We start from the raw sequence: 24,018 nt of genomic DNA on the forward strand, positions 1-24,018 counted from the left end.
CCTGCATTTCTTGGGTCTCAGACCCAGGGCTGTCCCTAGCGGGGTGCAGGCCGGGGGGGGGGGGGCGCAAATCAGCCGTGCAGGGCCTCCTTAACTCATAGAGTTCAATGAGACATTTCCTAGTAAACGTGTTTGCTATATGTTGGGTAGGTTGTAGCCCAAATCCTGTCTGCATCTCTAGGTGTAGATGTTTTTCAGGCAGCCACAGTTTGCCCAGGCAGTGATATAAAATGGTCCTTACAATGCACTCTGCAATATCAAGAAGAGAACTCAGTTTGAGGCAGGACTCTGGAAACCCGACTCCCATGTTTAGCTGCATGTTTATGTGGCAGTGATTTCCACTCTTCGTAGTGGGACTTACTTCTAAGTAAACACACACAGGATGATTGTTAGTCCTGAAGGTGTGAAGTGATAAATCAACGAGAAGGGGCACCTGGGCATGTGCAGAATAAAACTCACTTTCCTGCCCACTGAGCAGCTGGCAACCATACATGCAGAAATAGGGGGCAAGGGCTTCCTACCAGGAAGGGATGAGCTGTGAGCCCTGACATGTTTCTTTTAAAAAATGCTTCCTTGCTTACATGGAAAGAGACGTAGGGAAAGGTGGACATTATGGGCTCAAAGGACTCCTTGTGAGGGAAAAAGAGGCAAGTCAAAATGGAATGAATTAGGGGAAAGACTTTCATGGAATTGCTCAAAGAGATAATTATCTGCTTATTAAATTAGAAGTAGTGAGAAGTAGCAATGTGCACGAACCTGTTCAGAGGCCCTTTTACAGGCCTCTGAACAGCTTCAAAAGACCGTCGGTTTGACCAGGTTGAAGGTGGGTGGGGATACCTTTAAGGACTGGGGAGGGTGCACACACACACACACACCCCACGTTCCCCTCGCCAGCACTGCAATTTAAAAGGGTCCGGTGGGGCGACTGCGTACCTCCCTGCTGCCCTGTTGCCTCCTCGGCCCAGAAGTGATCGGAAGTACCCAACGTGCATGCGAGCGAGCACGATATGTGCACACATGCGCCTGACATGTGCATGCGCGCCAGAGACTTGCGGTCACTTCTGGTCTGAGGAAGCAACGGGACGGCAGGGAGGTACGTTGCTGCCCCACCGGACCCTTTTCCATTGCAGCACCAGCAGGGGAAACATGGCGGGGGGGTGCACCCTCCCCAGTCCTTAAAGATTTTCCCCCGCCTTTGAACCACCCCGCACCGGTCCCCTGCACATCCCTAGTGAGAAGCAATCATGTTAATATTAGCAATCACCAACGGTAAAGAGGAAAGGGGGCTGTGTGTAGCACCTTCCTGCTGCAGCTCTCCAGCTAGCCTCTTCCGCACCGCTCCGGCTTGTCTTGGCTGCTGCTGCTAAAGCAGATACTGGGGTGTAAGGAGAGGTGTTTGGTCCTCTCCCCCTTTCATTCAGAAAGGGAAGAGCTGGGGTGTGGCTTAAACCACTGTGAAACACCGCATGCATTCAATCATGTTCCCCTCAAGGACTGGAGTGGGAGGGAGAGTGTCAACCCGAGACAGCTGGAGGGCTGAAGAGGCTACCCAAGGGAAGCATCCTCATTCTCCACCCACTCGTCCCATTTCCGCTCTGAGCTGGCGCTGCAACCGTTTGGCTCCAATGGTGGGGGACAGAGCTAGCCCCCCCCCCCGGGCTGCTTTCTCCACTCTGCCACAGTGGAGAGAGGCAGAGTGGAGAAAGCAGCTGGAGGTGGGGGGGGGCGGGGAGAGGGTGAGCAGGCTGCACCACACACCTCCTCTCCGCGTGGATGTGGCAGCCAGTCTCTGGGCTCCGGTTGTGAGAAAAGCAGCCACGGCCCTGATGGTGTGGGTTGGGCCTGGCGCTGCCAGCTGAGGAGAGCAAGCTGCTTGGCCAATGAGCGCAGGGCCTGTCCGAGCACGGGGCTGGGGCTGGTTGCCCGGCCAAATGATGGCTTGGCTCAGATCCAGAGTTCACCAACATGGCATGTGTGAATGCAGCTAGGCACCATCATTGCCTCCTCCTGCTTGGCTCCAAAGACCAGCCAAAAGGAAAAATGGAGAGCATCATGGTTGTCTGGAACCAAACCACAGTGGTGATCTTTATGCCCAGAAGAAGCCACACTAGAGAGGAGTCCTCAGTTCAAAGGCAAGGTCCATGTCCATCCTAGGCCCAGCCAGTCAAACAGAAAGAAGTCCTGGAGAAGTTAGACACTGCTGGACAGGATTCCTGAGATGTGAGCAGCCTCATTCATTGCTTTTGAGCACACTGCTTTTGTGGAGACTTCAGCCCTGGCATGACCTTGCAAGACCAGAGGGGGAGTCAATAATGATGCAAAAGGAGTCTAATTTATCTTGGAGAGAACCATCAGAGTCCTGTCATGCGGTCAGCTTGCATTTTTAAAAAGTTATCCTGAGAAAAACAAGCAAACCACCAGCCGCCCTTAGCTACAACACACTTTCCTGGGCACTTGGATTTCAATCACTTTCAATCACTTTTGAGCACCGGGGAAGAGACTCAACTGAGGCAGACGAGACATTACTACCTGCATGTTAGAGGCCAGTAGGAATGCACGTGGTCTGTTCTCACCCTCCATTCCAGACTTCACTTCCCCACTACCACCTTTTTTATCCCTCCCCAACCAATGATTCCTCAGAGACTCTGGTAGATCTCTACTCTCTTCCCACAGACCAAGTCTGGCTGGTGGATCGCTCTCCACATCACCAGCATCTCATAAGGCACAAACCGGTGGACCAGCAAAAGCTCCTTGTAGTAACAGGGGTCAAAGGACTCCAGTTTGGAGGAGGGGATCCTCACGCCCACCGTCCGGATGCCCATGTGGGAGGAGGGAGACAGACCCGCCTTCTGGAGACACATCCCAAGGTACACATCATCAATGGGGAAGAGCTCGATCCCCAGAGATTTCTCATAGATTGTCCGGGAAGTGTAGCCGGACATGAGAAGACCACCCCCACCGCAGTAAGGCGGGTAGGTCTTGGAGGTAGTCACTTGCTCTGGCACATAATACTTGCTCCACTTTTCACGGATGGGGCCCACGTTTGCAATGAGTTGACCCACAAAAAGGTGTTGGTCCCCTGCCCCCGGGACACTCAACAAGTAATGGATGATATTGTCCGTATTGGCAAAGACGTCGTCGTCTCCGTTGAAAACAAAGCGGACGCCAGGACACCGGGCCTCCATCCAGGCATGGAAAAGGACTTGCTTGAGCGTCAGGTTGAAGAAACTGTCATGGAAGCCCCACTGGAGGATGTCTCCATTCTCCTCCGCCTCAATCTTCAGGAGCTTGTGCAGCTTCCAAGCCTCACGAGCGTTGGGTACCATCCCAGAGAGGAAGACCCTCCGAATATGGACTCCAGCATAGGTCCGTTCCTGCCCCCACGTCTTGCGGATGATCTCACGCCGCTCATAATTGCCGGGTGAGGACTTGATGGCCAAGAGCAAGAAGACCTCGTGGGAGGCTTCCGGGCCACCACATTTATCCGGCAGATCCAGAAGCAGCGGGAATTCTTTGCAATGTTTATACCGCAAGAAATCCTTGATGTGGTCCGGCAACTGGGCAAAGCCAGAGATGTTGGCCATGGACACATTCTCCCGGCACTCAGTAATGGCTTTGGTGGCTTTGGTGACGATGGGTGGGATTGGGCTCGAGGTTTCTCTCAACTCTTTTGAGATGTGGCTGTTATCATTATTTTGGAGAAGGATGAGGAGGCCAGTGAATCCCAGCAGAATCAGGATGGTTACTTCCGCCTTGTACCACCAGTGGCGTGGCATTTTTCACCTGACAGAGAAGGGAAAGTCTGAGTGAATTAATACAATGGAATGCAGCCTCTCCAGTTGCCCTGTGGAACTCATTGCTACAAGATGATCAGCATTCAATTAAACAATCAATTGGCTTAGATCTAGGCTCAGATTAACATCACTCAGTAGCTCAACAATGTCTCTTTGTATCTCTGTACAACACCATGCACACTGGCAGCACGATATAGATCACCACCACCATTCCAGACACCTCATGTCCCAGATGAGCTTTGCTGGGCTCCCTCTCATGGGGTTTTTAAGGAGTCTGTGAAGATTTTTTATTTTTTTATTTTTTTAAGAAAGAGAGAGAGGCATTTTAGTCACCATTTTCTGGATTTATTATTTATTTTTCTATGTAAACTGCTTTGAGAACTTTGGTTGACAAGCAGTATATAAATATTATAGTAGTAGTAGTAGTAGTAGTAGTAGTAGTAGTAGTAGTGTTTTTATTTGCCTGTTGGGTTTTTAAACGGTTTGAATTGGGCTCCAATATTTAGCTCATTTCTATATACTTTAGCTCATTTCTATATATTTAGTATATATTTATGCCACCCCAAACTCACATCTCTGGGCGGTTTACAACAAATATAAGAAACATCTTATTTACTTATTTGATTATTTCTTTGATTGATTGATTTCTATAACATCCTTCCAAAGATGGCTCAGGGCAGCTGACATTCAAATAAAAAAAATTAAAAACCAATTAAAAAACCAATTAAAAGCAGATTAAAATAACAATTAAGACTAAATAACATTAAAATTAATTATTATTAGAAGCTAGGCTAAAAAGATGGGTCTTTAACGCTCTCCTGAAGGCTTCCAAGGAAGATAATCCTCTTCTATCCACGGGGAGCATGTTCCACAGCCTAGAGGCGACAGCAGAGAATAGCAATAGCAATAGCACTTACATTTATATACCACTCTATAGCTGGAAGCTCTCTAAGCGGTTTACAATGATTTAGCATATTGCCCCCCAACATTCTGGGTACTCATTTTACCGACCTCGGAAGGATGGAAGGCTGAGTCAGCCTTGAGCCCCTGGTCAGGATCGAACTTGTAACCTTCTGGTTACAGGGCGGCAGTTTTACCACTGCGCCACCAGAGAAGAGCCTGATCCCAGGTCCCAGATGAATTGGTGGCACCTGAAGATGGACCCCTCTTGATGATCTCAATGAGTGGTGGAAATCTTGTAGAGAAAGGCATTCCCTCAGGTAACTCGGGCCTAAACCATTCAGGGCTATAAAGATAATAATCAGCACTTTGCTCAGAAACGTATCAGCAGCCAGTGCAACTGTTTGAGAACAGGCATAATGTGTTCTCTCCAGGATACCCCAGAGACCAATCTGTCTGCCATATCTTGAACTATCTGGCGTTTCCAAACTATATACAAAGGCAGCCCGACATAGAGTACATTGCATTGATAACATCTTATCAGTGTTATATTGCTTGACTGCCAGTTTGTTTTCCTTATCGTGTTTTATGATTTTTGTGAACTGCCCCTAGCAGCCCTGTGAGCAGGATAAACATATTTTAAATAGATAAGTAAAGTAATGTCCAATTCATGATGCGCATGAAACTTACATCACTCCTCACCAGAACGGCCAATGCCAGAGAGAGGTCTCTGTGTTAATCTGCTGTAGCAAAAGAAGCCTCGAAGCTCTCTTTTGGAGCTTTAAAGACTAACAGGTTTATAGTGGGCGGCTCCTTGCAGCTGCCCAAGTGGGCTCAGATCCATGAACACTTCTGCCACAATAAGCCCGTTTATTTATTTACATACTGCCTATGTGCATCTCTAGGTGGTGTACACAGTTCCAAACGCAAAGCAGAAAAAACAGTTTAAACCCATTTTCTCAGAATAAAAAGTTAAAACAATCTCATGAGATAAAAACAATTTAAACAATTTGTTTTTTTCTAATTAGTTCTAAACTATTTAAATCTTTAGGAGAAAGGCCTCTTGGGCATTTTTCACACAGGGCTTTTAACTTGCAACTCCTCTGGAACGGAGGGTGTGCGTTCACATACCAGCCAGATTTACTCAGAAGTCCCTGCAAGCTATTGGGGAGCACTTCAGACACAATTTGGGATTTTCATGTGTTAAATAAATAAACTACGCGTTTGAGTGCAGCCCGATTTATACCCAGGGTACAAATATCCACTTTTTGCATCGATTTTTGCGGGGGGGCAACTTCAAACGTGTGGTAAAGCCTGCTGTGTGAAAAACGCCCTGGCTATTTTCGCTGCAGCAGAAGTGTATGGGCTACCCCTCTTGAATTTGTCGCCATGGAAGAACCAGATGGAGCCCTAAGCAGTGGAGATCCACCCAGAGGTGCCCTTTCCCCTGGGCTTCCAGGCCTCCACACCCCCTGGGGGCTTCCAAATCCTCCTCCGTCTGTCCTGGGTGGCGCTGGTCTGCCACTGTCCCAGGCAGTTGAGCGTGACTTCTGCTTTAGAGACAGAGGGGGAATGGGGAAAGAAATATGTGGGGTGGGAGTATGTTAAGTTGCATGTTGAAATGTTCCTGCTAATGCCTATTTGCATAAATATGCCTGTTTTATATTCTTACATTCTGTGAGTTCAGTTGCTGTGTGTGCCCTGAAGCACCCACGTGTCAAAAATACTGCAGGTGTGAAGGAGTAGGGGGGGAGGGGGGGCTCCAAAGGCCTTTAGATCTAGTATCCCAAATAATTCTGGAGCCTGAACCTAAAGGCCTTTGGAGCCCCCCACCCTACCCCACCCCACCCCCCACTACAAATTAAGTATCACCCCGCTACACACGCACACACACACACACACACAGTATTTTTAATATGTGGGGTTTTGAGGGCATAAACAGTAACTGAACTCACAAGAATGTAATATAAAACATGTATTTTTATGTAAGTATGCATTAGCAGAAACATTTCCACAAGCCACTTAACATATTCCCATCCCACATATTTCTTTCCCCGCTCTGTCTCGAAAGCAAATTTGCGGACTTGTCTGGAGGTTCGGTTCTGGTACAGAAGGAATGTGGGGGGCGGCGGTTCTATTCAATCCCGAATGCCTGAACCTCCGGGCTGAACCCCTGAACCTCTGGACTGGTCCGCACATCCCTAGTGTGCAGCCTGTTTCCGGCCTTCCTCCATGTGGAGAAAGCAGAGAGGTGCGAGGCCCATGCAGTCACTTGGAAGGAGGGAGGGGAGCTGGACGGCGCTCGGGCGACCCCATCCCGGTAAAAGGAGGAGCTCTCGCCTCCTCGCCTCCCACCCTCCCTGCCACTGCCATGCCCAATCCCACCCCTGGCATGGGTAGGGGGCACGACTGGCCCCAACTAGCGCACAGATGCTCTGTGCAGAGTCAGCTAGTTATATGTAATACTCAAATGCCGATCAGGAAGGAGTCAGAGCAAATGCAAGTCTTCAGAGTGTCCCAGGGTAATCTGCTATGAAGGCAGGAATCCGAGCCTGAGAGCCCGATAGAACAGACAATAAAATAAAATATGTTCTACACAGTCCCACTGTTACACCACAACATAAGGAGAGACAGAGCTCAGCAGATACTTTTACAATCCTTTTGCTCCCTGTCTAGGCCAACTCTATAACTATTCTGGAGTTTTCCCCACCCTTTTCCCAGAGTTCCTCTAGGCTTTCCTTTTTAAAGTGCCAGCAACGTATTAACAATCAAGAAATGTGGCTGGCTCAATTTTAGGCCCCTGCCTCCAAGTTTCAATTTGATTAAATACCACGGCTAAGTCATTTTGCCAGTTAATGTCTGGAATATGTTGTTTGAACAATGCCTTGGCTTGATCATGTCCCATTAGATCAGAGAATCTGTTGCTATTCAGTATAGCACCAATCTCACATTTAAAGCGATGGTCGCTACCTTCCAGCTAGAATTAAAGCTGTCAGCAAACCTCAAAGGTGCTAGTCTGTTTGGGGGAAATATTAGCTGAGCCAAAAATTGCATATGAGAATCCAAACCCTGGCCTCAATTCTAAGCATGCCCATCTGCAAGCTTAAAGCAGCATTAGATACATATCTGGGCATCCGGAACACTGTTCTCAAGAATTTTGTCTGGATAGGTTCCAGAGGAACTAGCCTCCAAACTGCCCCATATTAAAAGAACTGCACTGGCTACCAATATGTTTCTGGGCAAAATACAAAGCTCTGATTATAACCTACAAAGCCCTAAACAGTTTAGGTACAGGGTATTTAAGAGAATGCTTTCTTCATTATAAGCCCCACCACCCATTGAGATCATCTGGGTTGGTCTGCCTGCAATAGCCACCAGCACATCTGGTGGCTACCCAGGGGCAGGCCTTTTCTGTCGCTGCCCTGAGGCTTTGGAATGCACTCCCTGCCGAAATAAGAGCCTCCCCATATCTGTCAGTTTTGGAGAAGATGCTAAAAACGCATTTGTTCACCCAAGTTTTTAACTAGTTTTAATGTGAATTTATTGTAATTATGCCAATTTTGTTGTAAACCTTTCAGTGGCATCAGTTTGGGGCAGTATACAACACATCTATCTATCTATATAATTCTCTGAGGTGTACCTGTGGCTAATCCCATGCATGGCAGCTCTCGTGAGAGTTCACGAGCAGAAGCACCATGGGGATTCCATATGCAGATAGGAAGGAGAGCAGAAGCACCATGGGGATTGGGCAGTGGGCATTCCATGTGCAGAATGGGAGGAGGATCCTGTGGCACCATGGTGATTGGACAGTGGGGATTCCATATGCTGATAGGGAGGAGCAGCCTGTGATGGTTAAGGACAGTTGGAATGCAACTGTTACTGATCGGAAGATGTTTTTGATTGTAGAGAGGAATCTCTCTATCTATATAAGAAAAGTGGGTAGGGGTCTGCAAAGAGAGGGGTCATGAGGGAAGAAAGAGCCCCTTCAGGAGAAGGAGGCTGCCGTTGTGTGAATCAGATGAGGAATCAAGATGACCAAGATTTGTTAATTCAGGAAAGAAGGAAGAGAGAGAAGGAAGGAGGGAAAGAAAGACAGAGGGGAAGAGCGAGTGGAGGAGAGAGAGAGAAAAAGAAGGGAGGAGAAGAGAGAAAGAAGGAAGGGCGAGGGATGGGCCCATAACTGTCAGTGGCCTGGGGGAACGAGTGGCCATAGCAGTGCCTATTGGCAGCAAGGAAGGGCCCAGCCAACCACTGCTGCTGTTTGGGGCTACCGAGGCCATTGGCTGAGGGAGGCAGGCAGGCAAGGGTCAGGCTCAGGCCTGTCAGTGGTGTGACGGGAATGAGCGGCCAGGGCAGTGACAGCAGCAAGTAAAGTCAACTGCTGCAGCTGCTCCTGTGGGGAGGAGCAGGAGTGGGGCTCAGGTGAGGAGGTCCCTGGGGTTAGGGGACTGCTGCTTGGCCAATAGCGCTGCAGTGGCAACCAAGAGGGGTGAGGGGGATGGAAGCAACAGGGATGGAGGAGGAGGAGCAGGAGTGCAGCTCAGGTGAGGGTGGGGCGATCTCTGAGGTGAGCGGGGCTGTGGCCGGGGGTGTGTGTGTGAGGGGAGCACTCAAGGACTATCATGCAGATGCTCTGCGCGGGTTAAGCTCGTACTAAATAAATTCTTTGTCTAGCTCATCCTGATGCGTAAGAAAAATGTACTAGTCAAGGATCATGAAAAGAACTGGATATTTCTTTTTCTTTTCTTGAATGTCCAAATGGTCCATTATGTCTCGTCCAAGAAACTGAAGAAGCAACGTTGAATCTCATCTTGAAGATCAGATCAACCAAATTCCTCAGTTAGCCCTCTGATCTTAAGATTGCACACGCGTTCCTTGGAGGCTGTAGCTCAGTGGCGGAGTATCTGCTTTGCAGGCAGAAGGTCCCCGGTCCAGTCCTTTGCAACGTCTCATAGGAACATAGGAATCTGCCTTCTATAGAGTCAGACCATAGGTCCATCTGGCTTAGTATTTTCTACACAGACTGGCAGCAGCTTCTCCAAGGCTGCAGGCAGGAATCTCTCTCAGCCCTATCTTGGATGCCAGGGAGGGAACTTGGAACCTTCTTCATGCAGGCATTCAGATGTTCTTCCCAGAGCAGCCCCATCCCCTAAGGGGAATAACTTACCACGCTCATAAGAAAATAAGAACAGCCCTGCTGGATCAGGTCCAAGGGAGCCCATAGAGTCCAGCATCCTGTTTCACACACAGTGGCCCACCAGATGCCACTGGAAGCTTACAGGCAGAAGTTGAAAGCATGCCCTCTCTCCTGCTGTTACTCCCCAGCAACTGGTATTCAGAGGCATCCTGCCTTTGAGGCTAGAAGTGGCCTATAGCCACTTGGTGATCTTGATTTGGTGATCATCTGGTATACAAATCCAGGTTTGTTAAATAAACCTTAGTTAAAATAAATCTTGGTTTCACGTGATAAGAACATAAGAACAGCCCTGCTGGATCAGGCCCAAGGCCCATCTAGTCCAGCATCCTGTTTCGCACAGTGGCCCACCAGATGCTGCCGGAAGCCACAGGCAGGAGTTGAGGGCATGCCCTCTCTCCTGCTGTTACTCCCCTGCAACTTGTATTCAGAGGCATCCTGCCTATGAGGCTGGAGGTGGCCTACAGCCCTCCGACTAGTAGCCGTTGATAGACCTCACCTCCATGAAGTTATCCAAACCCCTCTTAAAGCCATCCAGGTTGTTGGCTATCACCACATCTTGTGGCAGAGAATTCCACAAGTTGATTATGCGTTTGTTGGTCCTAGATTTCCTGGCAATCAATTTCATGGGAAGACCCCTGATTCTAGTGTTCTGAGAGGGAGTAGAATTTCTCTCTATCCACTTTCTCCACACCATGCATGATTTTATAGACCTCTATCATGTCTCCCCACAGTCATCTTTTTGCTAAACTAAGTAGCCCCAGGTGTTGTAGCCTTGCCTCATAAGAAAAATGCTCTAGGCCCCTGATCATTTTGGTTGCCCTCTTCTGCACCTTTTCCAATTCTACAATGTCCATTTTTAGATGTGGTGACCAGAATTGTATGCAGTACTCCAGGTGTGGCCGCACCATAGTTTTGTATAAGGGCATTATAATATTAGCACTTTTCTTTTCAGCCCCCTTCCTAATGATCCCTAGCATGGAATTGGCCTTTTTCACAGCTGCCGCACATTGAGTCGACACTTTCAACAAGCTGTCCACCGCGACCCCAGGATCCCTCTCCTGGTCAGTCACCTACAGCTCAGATCCGATCAACGTATACTTGAAGTTGGGGTTTTTCGTCCCAATGTGCATCACTTTACACTTGCCAACACTGAACTGCATTTGCCATTTTGTCACCCACTCACCCAGTTTGGAGAGATCCTTTTAAAGCTCCTCACAATCCATTTTGGTTTTCAGTACCCTAAATAGTTTGGTATCATCTGCAAATTTGGCCACCTCACTACTTACCCCTGCTTCAAGATCATTTATGAATTAATTAAAAAGCACCGGTCCCAGCACAAATCCCTGAGGGACCCAACTTCTTACTTCCCTCCATTGTGAAAACTTTCCATTTATCCCTACCCTCTGTTTCCTGTCTTTCAACCAGTTAGCAATCCACACATGTACCTGTCCCCTTATCCCATGACTACTACGTTTCCTCAGGAGTCTTTGATGAGGAACTTTGTCAAAAGCTTTTTGGAAGTCCAGGTAGACTATGTCAACTGGATCACCTTTATCCATGTACTTGTTGACACTCTCAAAGAACTCCAAAAGGTTGGTGAGGCCTTTGCAGAAGCCATGCCGGTTCTCTCACAGCAGGGCCTGTTGTTCTATATGCTTTACAATTTTATCCTTGAGGATGCTTTCCATCATTTTGCCTGGAACAGACGTTAAGCTAACCGGCCTGTAATTTCCTGGATCACCCCTGGATCCCTTTTTGAAAATTGGTGTTACATTTCCTACTTTCCAGTCCTCCAGTACACAGCCTGATTGCAGGGATAAGTTATATATTTTAGCAAGGAGGTCGGCAATTTCATTTTCATTCAAGGAGATTGGCTCACACATGTAGTCTCCCATTCAAAATGCAAACCAGGGTGGATCCTGCTTAGCAGAGTGTAGGTCTGGGGAAAACTCCTGCCTGAAACCTTGGAGAGCTGAAATACAGGTGAACCATGTTATCTGCTGGGGTTCCGTTCCACCCTACAACTGCAGATAACAGAACCGAGGATAACAGGGCATTAAAGTCTATGGGGTGGGGGTGGGGGTTAGGTTCCTGGAGGCTGGGAAATGGCCCAAAAATGGGGAGGGGGCAAAAATGTTAAAAACAGCAAAATAAAGTGCCCTACCATGTTCCATGGATCTCCAGCTCTCCAGGAATGCTCCCCCCCCCCCAAGAATCACAGAAAACCTTTTCCTTTTCCTGAGCCCCTGGTGGCGCAGTGGTAAAACTGCCGCCCTGTAACCAGAAGGTTACAAGTTCGATCCAGATCAGGGGCTCAAGGTTGACTCAGCCTTCCATCCTTCCGAGGTCGGTAAAATGAGTACCCAGAATGTTGGGGGCAATATGCTAAATCATTGTAAACCGCTTAGAGAGCTCCAGCTATAGAGTGGTATAGAAATGTAAGTGCTATTGCTATTGCTATTTTCTTTAAAAACAAGCCACAAAATGGCTCCTGTGCTCAGAATTACTTCTGAGGTCATTTCTGGCCACCCGGAACCCACGGATATGTGGAATCAACCCTTTTTTGCCCAACTGTGTCAATTACTCGGCTGGGGACATGCAAAACTGCAAGTGCTGGGTCATCAGGTGTGAAGTTCTCCTGTATGAACAAGCCAGCCAGGCATATTATGAATACGAGACAATATTTTGCCTAACCTATCCAAACCATTTTTCAAAGGTATGTTTGAAGCCAGCTTACCATTTTGATCCTAAGTGAGAAGCAATTTCATTCCACTTAGCCACAATGAGGAAGAACCGGCTCCAGGCGTCAGCCTAGCCTCAGTCCCTTGAGATGGTAGCTCCAGGCATTGGAGAAACCAGCCACAAGAAACATCCGGGCTTTGTGCTACAAGTTTCCACGCACAAGTTGCTCTTGTGTGAGAAAGGACGTCTTCCACAAGGAAGCAGCAAGCAGTGCAACCGCAAATATTATTTTTTTCATTCCCGTGGGATTAGCTGCATTAGACTGTGCCAGCAGCAACAAATCAGTCGAGTGGCATTCATCAAAAGGTTAGCCCATTTATCGGCCAGAGGTTACTCCTGGTGAGTCTCTTTAGGGCAGGCGGGCCCTACATTGTGGTTCAAGGCTGGGAACCTCTGCCCTTGAACAACAGGTAGGCCATTGCAGGATAGCCCTGGGGGGTGAAACATCCATTCTCTATTTTATTTTATGTATGTACTGCCTATAACAATGAAGGTGTAGTGGTTAGAGTACTGGATTAGGACCGGGAGACCCGAGTTCAGATCCCCATTCAGCCCATGAGACTTGCTGGGTGACTCTGGGCCAGTCACTCCTCTCTCAGCCTAACCTACTTCATAGGGTTGTTGTGAGGAGAAACTTAAGGATGTAGTACACCGCTCTGGACTCCTTGGAGGAAGAGCAGGATATAAAATGTAATAAATCCTCTTTAATAAAAGGCTTGAGTGTGCACCCGTGTCCTTTTCCGGCCCGTATCTTTTGCGGCCGTTCTGGGCATGCGCTCCGCATGCCCAGAAGACACGGGCGGCCATGTTGGGTCCCGGTAAGCAGCGAGGGGAAGCAGCAGCAGGAGGCAGCGGCGACTGGAGCCGATGCCGGCCGTGGCGGGCTGCCAGGGACCGATGGCGGCGGCTGCGACCGCGACGGGACAATGGGGCAGTGAGTGGGGCCCATGGCGGCGGCGGCCGCGAAGGGGCGACAGTTGGTGGTTGCGGGGCCGGGCCGGCAGCGGACGGGCAGCCCGCAGTGGGCCCCGAAACCAGGGGGTTAAGGTGGAAATGGGGGGAGCGGTGGCTGTCCGGCAGCCTGCCGCAACGAAGGACAAACGGCGGCAGCAGCCACGGCAGGCCGCATGGCGTGGCGGGCCCGCCGCGGCCATCATCGGACCCAATCGCCGCCTCCTGCTGCTGCTTCCCCTCCCGGCCTGAGGAGAAGCGGAGATGCCCACCACTGTGGCAGCGGGTGGCTCCCGGTTTGTTTAGGGGTTGGGAAAGGCGTCAAGAAGAAGACGACGCGCAGGAGAAATGCAACCTGCCCAGCGCTCCTTCCGTCTCTTCTCGAGTCGCGGAGGAACTCTGCGCGGCCTCACGCGCCTCCCCACTGGCCAACGCTGTTGCATAAGGAGCGGAGAGGCGGCGGATGCTCCGGCCCCCGGCGGCTCCTCCTCTCAGGCCACTGAGGCCGGCCGGTGCGTGAGGAATGCAGACTGGCGGCAGGCCAGCATAAGCCCGGAGCAGCCCTCGCCTCTCCCCGGCCGCAGCTGACCGCCTTCGCCGCTTGCCGGCTGCGTTGGGTTCGGTCTGCTCCAAGCAGTTCCAAAAAGCCCTTATTAGGCAGAAGCTATTTAGTGTGGGCATGAGAAAGAACAAGCCCGCCCCACAGCCGCAAGCTTAGCTCGGGAACTTGAGCACTAATAGTAATAGACGGAAGTGGTCCTGGGCAGGTGAAAAAAAGTGCACTGAGAAAGTGCAGATCAAAGTAAAAGGGCTTGAGGATGTCGGAAGAGCCCTGCTGGATCAGGCCCAAGAAAATGTAAACTGTAAACTGTTTGCCGCCCGGGAGGAGGAGCGGAGGGCTGGTAAGATAAAAATTTAAAAATGCAGGGGGGGGAGGGCAGGGGGGAGGGGCAAGAGGGAGTGAGGGAGGGGCAAGGGCAAGAGGGAGTGGGGCAGGGGGGAGGGAGTGGGGCAGGGGGGAGGGGAAAGGGGAGAGGGGAAAGGGCAAGAGGGAGTGGGGCACTCTTGGCAGCGGCGGCGGCACTCTCCCCTACTAGCACCCATTATTTTAACGGGCTTGAAAACACTAGTAAATAAATAAACAAACAAACAGCCAATGTTTTAAAGCAAACAGTTGTAATGTTTAATTTCTTTTGAAGTTAAAGAACTTTCATTATTTAAGTTTAAGAATTTCAAGAAATTTAAAAAAATCTTTTTTAAAGGTGTCTTGTTTTTTTAACTTATGTTACGTGTCACTTTTTAAAAACAAAGTAACATTGTTAAAATGAAATTGCAGTGTGATACAAACATATTAGCCATTGTGGCTTGGGAGAGCTGGTCTTATGGTAGCAAGCATGACTTGTCCCTTTTGCTATGCAGGGTCTGCCCTGGTTTGCATTTGAATGGGAGAGTACATGTGTGATCACTGTATGATATTCCCTGTAGGGCAGGGCTGCTCTCCTCAGCCCTCCTGAAGATGTAGGCCTATAACTCCCATAATCCCTGGCTACTGTCACTTTGGCCGGGGATTATGGGAGTTGTAGTCCAAAAACAGCTGGAGGGGCCTAAGTTAAGCAGGCCTGTCTTAGGGGATGGGGCCACATGGGAAGAGCATCTGCATATGTACATCCAGAAGGTTCCAAGTTCCCTCCCTCAAATCTCCAAGATAGGGCTGAGAGACTCCTGCCTGAAACTTTGGAAAAGTCGCTGCCAGTCTGGGTAGACAATCCTGAGCTAGATGGACCAAGGGTCTGATTCGGTATAAGGCTGCTTCTTATGTTCCTAAATTGTAGTCCAAACAACATATGGAAACCAAGGTTTGTTTGTTTGTTTGTTTATTACATTTATGTACCACTCTCTCCACAAAGAACCAAGAGAGGCATACATGGCTATGTTTATCCCCACAAGATCCCTGCGAGGTAGGCTAGGCTGAGATAGAAGTGACTGGCCCAGAGTCACCCAGTAGGCTGGTTCACAAGATCCTCTAGAGAGCAGGACAAGGGTCCTACCCAAGTCCAGGAGCTTTGCACACTCTGATTTTGTGACTATGTGTTCCAGCCTAGGAAAAAGCAAAGTAGGAGGCATGGGAAGTGACTCTCTGCGAGGCTCCCACCGGGTAGTAAAGCCCCATCCTACCCAGTGGCTGTAGCCAGCTGGGTCGGAGAAAAAGTCCTCCTACCCAACGGGAATCTCAGAGATAATCATTCCCCCCACCTTGCTTTTTACAAACACCTGATCACAAAACAGGAGTGTGCACAGCTCCTGAACTTGGGCAGGATCCTTGTCCTGCCCTCCAGAGGATCATGAGAGCCAGGCTGCTGAGTTTCATGGCTGAATGGGGATTTGCACACTCATAGAAACCTAGGAAGCTGCCTTCTACTGAGTCAGACCATTGGTCCATCTAGCTCAGGACTGTCACAGACCAGCAGCATTTTCTCCAAGGTTGCAGGCAGGAATCTCTCCCAGCCTTATCTTGGAGATGTCAGGGAGGTGCACAACCTGGCGGTAGTCTACCCTCCTCCGCTCGATCTCCTTCGGATAGTTGAAAGCCAGGTCTTCCGTCTAGCATGGCACACGGCGTCCTTCCCTTTGGCCCGTGCGGTAGCATTTAAGGAGATTGAACAGGGAGGCCTAGCTCTACCAGCCCTGCAACCGTATTTTGTAAATGAATTTGTGTCCTACAGTTTTGGAAACTGGATTTTCATGAATGTCCATAACATGTCCAACCTCCTACAAAAACCCTGGGTTTCGCCTTTCGCTCTATGTTGGCGAAAGTCTACATGGGGCATAGCGTGGTGGGGGAAAGGTTCTTTCAATGGTAATATCACACAAGTATTGAAAAGAGACCACCCGGACTACTTGAGAGATTTGTTATTCACACTAAAAAAATGGAAGGTTGAACTGGATCTATTTAAAGGATCCTCCTCAGTTAAGCAGCTAAAGAAAACAATGTATGGAGAGATTCTAGAAGTGGCTTTTTAAAAAACCCTATTTAGAACGTAAACACTACAAACACCACACTACTTGTTGCAACCCGATCACCCTATCGCTCTCTTTAAGGAAAAAAAGGTCCCTTTTCATTTATGGGAATTTCATTGGTGGTTTATACCACCAAGTACTGCCACTTAACTCAGCTAAGCCATGACTCCCAGAGAACAAGCAAGAGTGCCCTAAAATCACCTGCAAACAGAAAGCTAGTGAGCTAGGCAAGACATTCAGGGAAACCCACTCACATTTCTTAAAAGAGTGTGTGGTAGCCAAAAGAGTGTGGCAGGGAATAAGCAAGTTGTTAGAGTGGCCTGATTTGGAAAAACAGACTTGGGAAGAACTAACTTCGGGTTTGAGTGATAGGTCCCAGAAAGAAACCTTAAAGGAAACAGGACGGAACAGGTGCCCTCATACTAGGGAATTGGAACGTTCCCCTTCTCGTAATCAGGTTAGTAAACCTGTATGTCATTTATGCAATGCTCCTGCATAGGAATAGGGAGGGAAGACGCGACCAAGAGGTTCACGTAGATGAGACAGTAAATCTCTTCTGGAAAAGTTTGCATGGTTATGTGCAAAAAGACAAGAGTATCTCTTCTAAACAGCAATGGGACAACTTGTGGAAATGGACACTGGACGTAAGCCCCCTCCCCCATTACCTGATGTGCCTTGAAATTCGCCCCCCCCCCCCGAGTTACAGTGCTGCCTGCATATAATTTATAACCCTGTGGGTTACCAAATTCTTGTGTGTAAATCTTTGTAGATATATGGTGTACAAACAACCACTTTGTATATAATTGTGCTTTGGTTACGTACTGTATGCTTTGGTAGTTTGTTGGTTCAATAAAAAAAAATCTTGTCCTATTTTTAAAGGGAAAAAATTTTTTTGTCCTATCTTGGAGATGTCAGGGAGGGAACTTGAAACTTCAAATGCTCTTCCCAGAGCAGCCCCATCCCCTAAGGGGAATGAATATCTTGCAGTGCTCACACATCAAGTCTCCCATTCAGATGCAAGGAGGGCAGACCCTGCTTAGCTAAGGGGACAGGTCATGCTTGCTACCACAAGACCAGCTCTCCCCGGGCACCAGCACCAAAACAGGATTCCAGAGATGGAGGCACTCACTGCTCCCATGTCATTCCCTGTCCAATCCAGTATCAAGGGAGATTTGCCAAACCCAGTTTCTGAAAGGCGCAAGGCAGGGGTGAAGTTTGGTGCCAGCCTGGCTCCCTTTACACATCTTCTCACTGCAAGCAGCACCTCTCCCTCTCCTTCCCACCTTACCACCCCTCTCCCTCTACATACACACACACACACACACACACACACACACACACACCACTTTTCAATTTAAAAAAACCTCAAAGCCATTTGCACAGACAAATAAGTAATAAATACCTAAGATGGTTTTCTGTCCCCAAAGGGCTCACAATCTAAAAAGTAGCATAAGAGAGACACCAACAACAGCCACTAGAGGGATGCTGTGCTGGGGATGGCAAGAGATGAAGGCATACCTTCTTCCAATTTGGGTCCCCAGATGGGAGTTATTCGCACATAGCTTCATGCTTTGGGGTAAATGTTGAGTGAAGCCACTTCGAATGACACTCGCGGCATTGAGGGAAGCAGCCCCTCCCCTCTGCTCTCAGATTTTGTTTTGAAACAAGTTCACATGGATGCTCCGTGTTTTCCTTCTAGCCAATGGTAGGGCGAGTGGCAAGGAGAGCTTCCTAAAGAGCAATATCTGCATTTCTAAAGAGAGTGTCTCTCTTATCATGCTAATGATTCTACATCAGTGCCTCTCCCAATTTGCTCCAGCGTTTTCAGAAAAAGTAGCATAAAACCAGCATTTTTAAAATCCGGAAATACCTCAAGATAAGCTAGAATTTGCATCACAAAGCCCAACTTGTGTGTGGAGTGGGTCCAAGGATCTAGAATGGACTTTGGGAATGTTTGGCTGGTATGTGAACGCACACACTCTTTCCGGAAGGAGGTTCAGGGCAGAAGCCCTGTCTGTAAAGCCTCCTGGAGATGTTGCCAGAAAGTAGGCCGGGGACCTTCTGCACGCAAAGTAGATGCTCGACCACAGAGCAATGGTCTCGTTCCCTTCCAGCATTACAGACAAGAATGCCACATCTTGGCCACCAACCACATTTGGTGCCTGCAGTGTCTGAGGCTAGAGTCTCTTCAGACCCACTGCAGTTAAGACTTGTTAGTACTTAAACAACATTATCAGAAGATGATGCCCATGTCTCTGTTGGTGTAGGGAGCAATACATCTTGTCTCTTTTCTTCATGGTGTGTCCAGATGTGTATTATTGGCAAAACAAGACTGCCACATACTCCAATGTTTCCATTTGCTGGGGGACAGGCCTGTTTTGTGCTGCCACTCCCTATTTTGCCCCTAATCTTTGCCTCTTTCGGGATGCTTTGTTAAAACCTCGTTGAGAATCTATATATTTATTTCTCCTGGGTGTGCCTTCGAATGTGCGTCCCGGCACCCAGCCTGATTGGCTGGGCGACGGAGGCGCCTGATTGGCTGGCGCACCCAGGAGAATTGGCCAGCGGCGGGCCAGGCCACGGCGATGGTGGCGGTGGGTCCAGCCCGGCCGCAGAGGCGAGGTGGCGGGCCCGGCCGTGGAAGCGGCACTCGGCCCGGCAGCCTGGGCCTGTCCCCGCCCGGAGACTGGGGCAGAGGGTGGGGGTGGGGGGAGAGGTAGCCAGCCCCGAAGAGCCCAGCTGCAGAGGCGCCCATGGGATGCTGGGGTGGGAAGGAAATGGGCGGCGGGACTAGAGATGAGTCCAAACCGGTTCGGAGGCCATTGTAAAGGCCTCCGAACTGTCCGGACCGGTCCAGACTTGGCCGGTTCGGTTCGGGTGGGGGGTCTCCCTTTAAGGGCGGGGAGGGTTTACTTACCCCTCCCGCCGCTTTGCCCCCTCCAGCACCCATATTCTTTGTAGAAATTGGGGCGGCAGGATACCTCCCCGCCGCCCCTTCTGCCTCCAATGCCGCCTCCAGGACAGGGTGGGCACGCGCGTGGCTTCGCTTTACAAAGATCCTGTTGCTGGTGCTGAGGGACTCACGGTTTAGTAATTACTGCTGCCAATGGTATTGAAAAAACCTGAACAGAAGCCGGCACAGCACCGAGCCGGCCTCCGCTCCAGCGCCGCCACCCAGGAGCCACTGAGAACGGCTCCACCAGGGAGGACGCGCCGTCGCCGACGCGCCATGGTGCCCAGGCAACCCTCACTTCCGGCTTCCATGCGACTTCCCCCCCACATGGCAGCCATTCTGCCACTCTGTATGTGGGGGGGGGAGTCGCTCTGGACCATGCACATCCCTAGGCGGGACTTCCCTGTTCGCCACCCGGGAGGAGGAGCGGCAGCAGTGGGGCCCGTCTGGTAAGGAGAGTAAAATGGGGAGGAGGGAAGGTGGAGGAGGGTGGGAGAGGAGGAGGGCAAGAGAGCGTGGGGCAGGGGGAAGGAGGGCAAGAGAGCGTCGGGCAGGGGGGAGGGCAGAGGGGAGGGTAAGAGAGTGGGGGAGGGCAAGAAAGAGTGGGGCAGGATGGAGAGGGGAAGGGCAGGAGAGAGGAGCAGGGGGAGGGAGGGCAAGAGAGAGTGGAGCAGGGGGGAGGGGGAGGGCAGGAGAGGAGCAGGGGGAGGGGGAGATGGCAAGAGAGAGTGGGGAGAGGGGGAGAGAGGGAGGGCAGGAGAGACTGGGGCAGGAGGGTAAGAGAGAGGGGTGGGAGGGGGAGGGAGGGCAAGAGAGAGTGGGGAGGGGGCAAGAGAGTGGGGCGGGAGGGAGGGGAAGAGGGGCAAGAGTGTGGGGCAGAAGGGAGGGAGGGGAGGGAGAATGGGGCAGGAGGGAGGGGGGAACAGCCAGCACTAAAGAGCACACAGATGCTCTGTGCAGGTTGGCTAGTGCTTCTATATTTGCCACGCTTCAGAGTTAGGCACAGGGCAGAGAGAGTCATTTATGGGAGCAGGAGACTTCTGGGCTTCATTGGGATCCCAGGCATGAGAGACAGATCCATGGGGAAGAGGATTCAGGCATAAGGGCAGCGAAGGAGAAGGGGTGGAGAATAAGGTGGAAAGGCCATGATGCAAAGCGATAATGCCAGCGTGGTGTGAGAGAGTGTGAAGGAATGGGGGTTACTCTGTGCTTTCCTGGGATCTACCCTCAATAGAGAGACTGATTTGATCCCCAATCTAGGAGCACACCGCTCCTTCAAGGTAGGCTGCCACCAGTTGGAGACTGATCTAAAGCCACTGACCAGGCTTAGACATGGCTTCAACAACCTAGAACTGTCTTGCTTGGGACGTACAGGAACTGTACAGCCAGAGTCCACACAACCCAGCTCTAGACAATAGGGGTGTGCACAGAACTGGCTGGTCTGGTTTAGTTCGAGTCCGGACCAGAGCCGTACCAGGCCAGTTTGGTCCGGCACCTTCTGGGGGAGTTATTGGAGGCAGGAGGGGTCCGCAAAGGTTCCCCCTCCCCTCGCCAGCCTCCCTTGATGCCCATACTGACCGGACAGCTCTTCAGCCTGGGTCACACAGAGGCCAATTGCGCAGGCACGGCTACCTCCAAAATAGCCACCATGCCGGAGGGGGAAGGTCCGAACAGGCCGAAGAGCTGGCTGGCCGGCCAATATGGGCATCAAGGGAGGGGATAAGTTTGTGTTTTTTTAAGATATTTATTTATTTATTTATTTATTTATTTATTTATTTATTTATTTATTTATTTATTTATTTTTAATGTCCACGAACCTCCCGGACAATCAGGGAGTGTTCGGTCCAGGGTCAGTCCGAACAGGGGATGGTTTGGTTCAACCCCGAACGATCGAACCTGTTTGCACATCCCTACTAGACAACAATATATTATTCAGAAAACAACAGTAGCCTTACGAGGCGCATGAGGAAGAGTTTTGCAAGTAACCCTCCAGAACCTTTGGAGTGCTGGTCTCGGACTGGGGACACCCGAGAGTTCAAATCCCCATTCAGCCACGAAAAACTCACTGGGCAATTCTGGGCCACACTCACTTCTCTCTCAGTCTAACCTACCTCGCAGGGTTGTTCCAGGACCATTACATACATGACATACAAAGCCCAGCCATGGCCTTAGTGGCTGGGGATGATGGGAGTTGTAGTCCAACAACATCTGGGGACCCAAGGTTAAGCAACCCTGCGCTAGCTCAATATTGCCTGCACTTACTGCAGCGGGTCTCCAAAGATTCAGGCAGGAGTCTCTCCCAACCCCACCAGGGACTGAAGCTGGGACCTCCTGTGTGCAACGCAGGGGCTCAAACACTGAACTGCTCCCATTCAATTGCAAACCCAAGCAGACCCTGCTGAGCAAAGGAAACAAGACCAACTGCCCTCCACAAACCATGTGCTCTGGGCTCCTTGGAGGAAGAGCGGGAGAGAGGTGCAAAAATAAATAAATAAATAAAGTAGGCAGTAGAGTTGGAGAGGAAGGGAGGTCACAGGCATTGCTAATGTCTTTCATATGCCAAACCGCCCTGGGCAAAAAGGCAGTGGGAGCCATGACTCACAGTTCCGTCTGCACCCCTGCTCCGGGTGGGTCTGTGTGAGCCTCAGCCTGGATTTCTGGTGAAGAACTGGTAGATATGTGCAGAAACCCGGGGCAGACTTAACTAGAGTGGCAGATCAGGTCTGACAGGATAAGACAAGAATGTTGCAACTTTTATCTCCTTCAGGCCGCTCACATTTTCCTATCGGTGGTGTGCAGAGATGAAATTTGCTTTTGATTTGCCGAGTCCACAACAGCCAGCATAGTAGGACCAGAGAGGCCCAAGTTCAATTCCCCATTCAGCCATGAAACTCATTGGGTGACTCTGGAACAGCTACTTCTCTCTCAACCTAGCCCACCTCACAGAGCTAAATAAAACGAGGCTAAATAAAACCATGAACACTGCTCTGGGCTCTTTGGAGGAAGAATAAAACATAAAAAATAAAAATAAAGAAGAACCATCCTGCAGGATCAGACCAAAATATCCACCTAATCCAGCATCCTGTTTCCTACAGTGGCCAAGCGGATGTCTCTAGGAAGCACAGAAGTGTGATATGCAGACAAATAGTTCTCTTCCTTGGCTGCTTCCCAGACTGGCCTCTGAGTCTGGAGATGAGTATATAAAACAAATCAAATGCACAGATACAGGATGGAGGGGGATACTTGACACGGCAGTAGCACGCATGAAAAGGATATTCTGAGTCAGGCACAAGCTGAACATGAGCCTGTGCTGTGATACAGCTGCAAAAAAGGCTAATGCAATTTCAGGCTACATCAACAGAGGCTTACTGTCCAGATCACAAGAAGCAATTGTTCCATTTTATTTTGCACTAGTAAAACCTCATCTGGAAAACTGTCCAGAAATGGGTCCAGAACTAGAAAGAAATAAGAAAGATGTTGATAAACTGTAATAGATTCAGAGGAGGACAGCCAGGATAGTGAGAGGTCTAGCAACCAAGTCCCAGGAGGAACAGCTGGGTATCTTTAGCCGTGGAGAAGACAAAGGGAGGGGGGTGCAATAGCCATCTTAAAAGATCTATAGGACTGTAATATTCAGGAAGGAACTGAGTTCTCTGTTCCTCCTGAAGACTAAAACCAATGGGTTGAAATCAGATTCAGACTAGACATTGGGAAGCATTTCTTGACTGTAAGAGCTGTTGAACACTGGAACTCTCTGCCTCATGCAGATGTTGGCTCTCCTTTGCTGCAGGTTTTCAAGTAGAGGTTGGATGGCCAGCCATCAGGGATGCTGTGGCAGTTTCCTGAACTGAGCAGGGGGTTGGATTAGAAGACCTCCAAGGACCCTTCTGACTCTCAAAGACTAATTCATTAGAATTCTAGAATTTAGGGGACAAAAAGACACTTTGATGCAACAGACTAAGATCACCCTGATCCCTCTGGAAAAGGCCATCCCATCGTGAACATTGATGAAATTGGTGGGATATAATTTCTTTTAAACAAAGATCAAATTGCAGGGACAAAGGGTTCCAAAATCTAAAGACAACTGGAAAAAGGTCTGACAAATTCAGCATACAAACAGAGAAGAAACAAGAAGGGCTTCTTGGACACCCAGTCACTCAACCTGTTTCAGGAGGACACCTTTGTGGGCTGAATTCCATGCTATGTTAAAAGGAGTCATTGGCTCCAATGTGCTTCTCTCTAGGGGTGTGCATGGAACCGTCTTGCCCGGTTCGGTCCGGCCCCCCATCAAACCCCACCCCCGGTCCGGTCCGCAAATTTTTTGTTTGTTTGTTTTTTTAATTTAAAAAATTTGGCCTCACAGAGGGCATTTGTGCATGTGCGGCAGGCGCCAAAATGGCGGCCGCTCACTCGTACGGAGGCCCGAAAGGGCCGAAAATGCTCAGTTACCCGGCCACGGTGGG

At 49.7% G+C, this 24,018-nt stretch overlaps 1 protein-coding gene across 7 annotated transcripts in view; it reads right to left on the minus strand.

Moving 5' to 3' along the window:
- Window positions 1-1,685: 1,685 nt before the first annotated feature.
- B3GNT3 (UDP-GlcNAc:betaGal beta-1,3-N-acetylglucosaminyltransferase 3) overlaps window positions 1,686-24,018 on the minus strand; it is a 71,353-nt gene continuing 49,020 nt past the window's right edge. For all 7 annotated transcript variants that reach the window (XM_053287752.1, XM_053287746.1, XM_053287750.1 and 4 more), the window contains one exon: window positions 1,686-3,783. In XM_053287752.1, the coding sequence (XP_053143727.1) occupies window positions 2,637-3,776 (1,140 nt within the window). In that variant the 5' untranslated portion in view covers window positions 3,777-3,783 and the 3' untranslated portion in view covers window positions 1,686-2,636. The remainder of the gene's footprint in view (window positions 3,784-24,018) is intronic.

The sequence above is a fragment of the Hemicordylus capensis genome, chromosome 2 (assembly GCF_027244095.1).
Source record: "Hemicordylus capensis ecotype Gifberg chromosome 2, rHemCap1.1.pri, whole genome shotgun sequence".
NCBI lineage: Eukaryota > Metazoa > Chordata > Lepidosauria > Squamata > Cordylidae > Hemicordylus > Hemicordylus capensis.